This window comes from Diachasma alloeum, unplaced genomic scaffold (assembly GCF_001412515.2).
Source record: "Diachasma alloeum isolate Michigan unplaced genomic scaffold, Dall2.0 Dall_scaffold_00787, whole genome shotgun sequence".
NCBI classification, from domain to species: Eukaryota; Metazoa; Arthropoda; class Insecta; order Hymenoptera; family Braconidae; genus Diachasma; species Diachasma alloeum.
The window spans coordinates 1-2,993 of NW_021680917.1; the positions used below are offsets into that span (position 1 = coordinate 1).

A 2,993-nucleotide genomic window follows, 5' to 3' on the forward strand; every position below is an offset into this window, starting at 1 on the left:
TACTACTACTACTACTACTACTACTACTACTACTACTACTACTACTAAAGAAAAATAATGAATCATAGGTCTTGCAAAACGTGTGGGTGCTAGAGTTTTGATCGCTAGTACTTCTGAAGTGTATGGAGATCCGATGGAGCATCCACAGTCTGAAACTTATTGGGGTCACGTTAATCCCATTGGTACGTGAGGCAAATAATAGAAAAAATTGACTTCCATAGAAAGCACCGCAGAAGAGAAAATACTAAAATGATGAATTTGTAGGGCCCCGGGCATGTTACGACGAAGGTAAACGTGTTGCTGAGACCCTAAGTTATTCGTACATGCGACAAGAAGGTGTGGAAGTGCGTGTCGCTAGAATTTTTAATACATTTGGCCCGAGAATGCATATGAACGATGGAAGAGTCGTATCCAATTTCATTTTACAAGCACTTCAGAACGATTCTATCACTATTTATGGCAATGGGAAGCAGACAAGGTCGTTTCAATATGTCTCCGATTTAGTAGATGGTTTGGTGGCATTGATGTCCTCCAATTATACGCAGCCGATCAATCTCGGGAATCCAGTCGAGCATACAATTGAAGGTAATTTCATAGAAGCAGATTTTACTAAAAGAAAGTGGATCTAGAATAACCACTTTTGACTTTCCTTAGAATGTGAATAACGCATTGCATTGATGATAAAGAGGGATCATTTTTTCTCCCATTGAGTGTTCTTCCCTTTTGGATGGTCCATCTGGATGGCCCAATGGGTAACAGAATATTACTAATTTTCCAAATTTTTGAACAAATTTCTTGCCGAAAGTTATCGATATTTTTACAAATCAAAGCACATTAATATCCAGGAAGCGATGATGAAGATCAATATGCTTTGGGTTAAAAAACTATTGACAACTTTGAGTAGAAAATTTATTTGAAAATTTCAAGGAAATGATGGCCTTCTGTTACCCCTTAAGGGGAGACTACCATGAGTTTTAAACATCGCGGGCGATAGGAGTGAGATTTTTCATGCATTGAAGATCGCTTGCCTCCCTAAAGTTAGCAATGTCAAAAAATGGCATATTTTTTTGGGTCAAAATTACGTGTTTTTTATGTATAAAATAGTGCGTGAACAGAAAAAAATCGTGCTCTATCCCTCTCTGAGTTAGCGGTGAGGGGATGAAAATAGGGGATGATTTAAAAATACGATGTGCCATAAATATGTTTTTTGCGTGCTCCAAGATAGAGAGGGGGAGGGGGGTCTAATTGAATAGATCACACCTGTGGGGGCAGATTCAGTTTAAGGGTTGAAATTTCCAAATCAACGAAATGACGGAATGTGGAATGGACATAACGTCATTGAAAAGTCAATCTGAACCTAATTGACTAAATAAAATGTGTTACACAATAGACAGGATAAAGTGGATCGTGCCTGAATTTTCCTTGTCATGCAGAGATCAGGCATACCGGTGACCATTGGCACCTCTGCCACGGTCGCTATCTTTTTTTTTGTATGTGTCATCGAGTGCAACAAAATATGTGTTTTCACCTCCAGGCACGAGAAATATTCGTGCTCCACTCTGAGACGGACTGCGACCTGCCTATCGACCTGATATACCTGAAGACCATAATCGTGAGACTTGGATTAGCCCAAAAAATCATGTGCTCCACAATGAGCGAGGTCATTAAATCCGTTCCTGAGTTTGCTTTACCGTAAAGACATCAGGTACACCGGTGACCGTTGGCACTTTTGCCACGGTCGCTATATTTTGTCTGTCTGCGTCACCGAGTGCAAAAAAATATGTTTTCACCTCCAGGGACGAGAAATATTCGTGCTCCATTCGGAGAACAACTGCGACCTGTCCGTCTACCTGATGTACCTGAAGGCCATTATAAGACTCGGATCGACTCTAATAATCATGTGCTCCGCAATGGATCGGGTCAATGAATTCGTGCTTGAGTTCGTCTTGTAGAGATATCAGGTAGACCGACTGCAACCTGCTCATCGACCTGATATACCAGAAGACCGTAATCGAAACGCTTAGATGGATTAAAGAAATCGTGTGTTCCACATTGAGCGGGATCATTGAATCCGTGCTTGAGTTTGTCTCGTCGTGGAGAGGTCAGGTAGATCAGTGACAGTTGACACCTTTGCAATCGTCGCCATCATTTTTTTTTTACATTACATTGATTGTGCTAACAAGTGCTCCTGGAAGTCGGTGTCAAAACAATGTTCTGTTCTATAGTGAATCATTAGCGTAATTATTCAATATATGAAAAACTGTCGAAAATTCACTTGGTCTATTACGTGTTACTACTTTATTCATTAATTACTAATGTCATTAAGTAATGCTTTTTCTGCACGACTCCAGATATTCTCCATTAAAAACAATCGGTCAAAACACATTGAAAGCTAGAGAAAATCGCACATCTTATTAAAAACTCATCAAACAGTCAGGGATAATCATATCTTTATGTCATGCGTGCGTGTAAAGTGCAGGTTAACAGGGGCGTTTGGAGGTCGGTAAGTCGAATTTTACACGCACCACCAATCGTTCTTCACTTAACAGACGTTCCCAGTTTTACACGCGTCCTATGCTATTTTACTGGTATTTTAAGATCCGATCAATTAGCCCCTCATGTATAGATATTCCAAATTTTTATTTTTTTCCTCATTGAAGTAGTTTTGAAAAAAATTGCGAGCTAATAAAAAACATTTGCTAGTTAGTACTTTTTTTAAAATAAAATTTTGAAAAATCACCTCTGAAAAAAAAGGCGTTATCCCCTCTATTTCATTATTTCCAAAAAATTTTATCACCAATCGATAGCAAATTGTTTGAAGATTTTTGCGAGTTAAGAAAAAATCGTCAATGGAATCCTATTATTGTGTAAATTAACAATTCCAATTTCAACTGAAAACCAGAGTTGATGACCAGAGTTTGTAACAGAGATGTCAGACAAGATATGAATGTTTTTTTTGGCTCAAATGAAAGAGCGGCTCGAAAAATGGCGTG

The 2,993-nt window shown here is 38.8% G+C and overlaps 1 protein-coding gene across 1 annotated transcript in view; it reads left to right on the top strand.

Annotated features, from left to right (window-relative positions):
• Positions 1-68: 68 nt before the first annotated feature.
• LOC107044742 (UDP-glucuronic acid decarboxylase 1) overlaps positions 69-2,993 on the top strand; it is a gene marked incomplete at its 5' end in the record, with an annotated part of 10,670 nt that continues 7,745 nt past the window's right edge. The window contains 2 exon segments of the mRNA XM_015266760.1: positions 69-182; positions 265-585. Coding sequence (XP_015122246.1) covers positions 69-182; positions 265-585 — 435 coding nt within the window.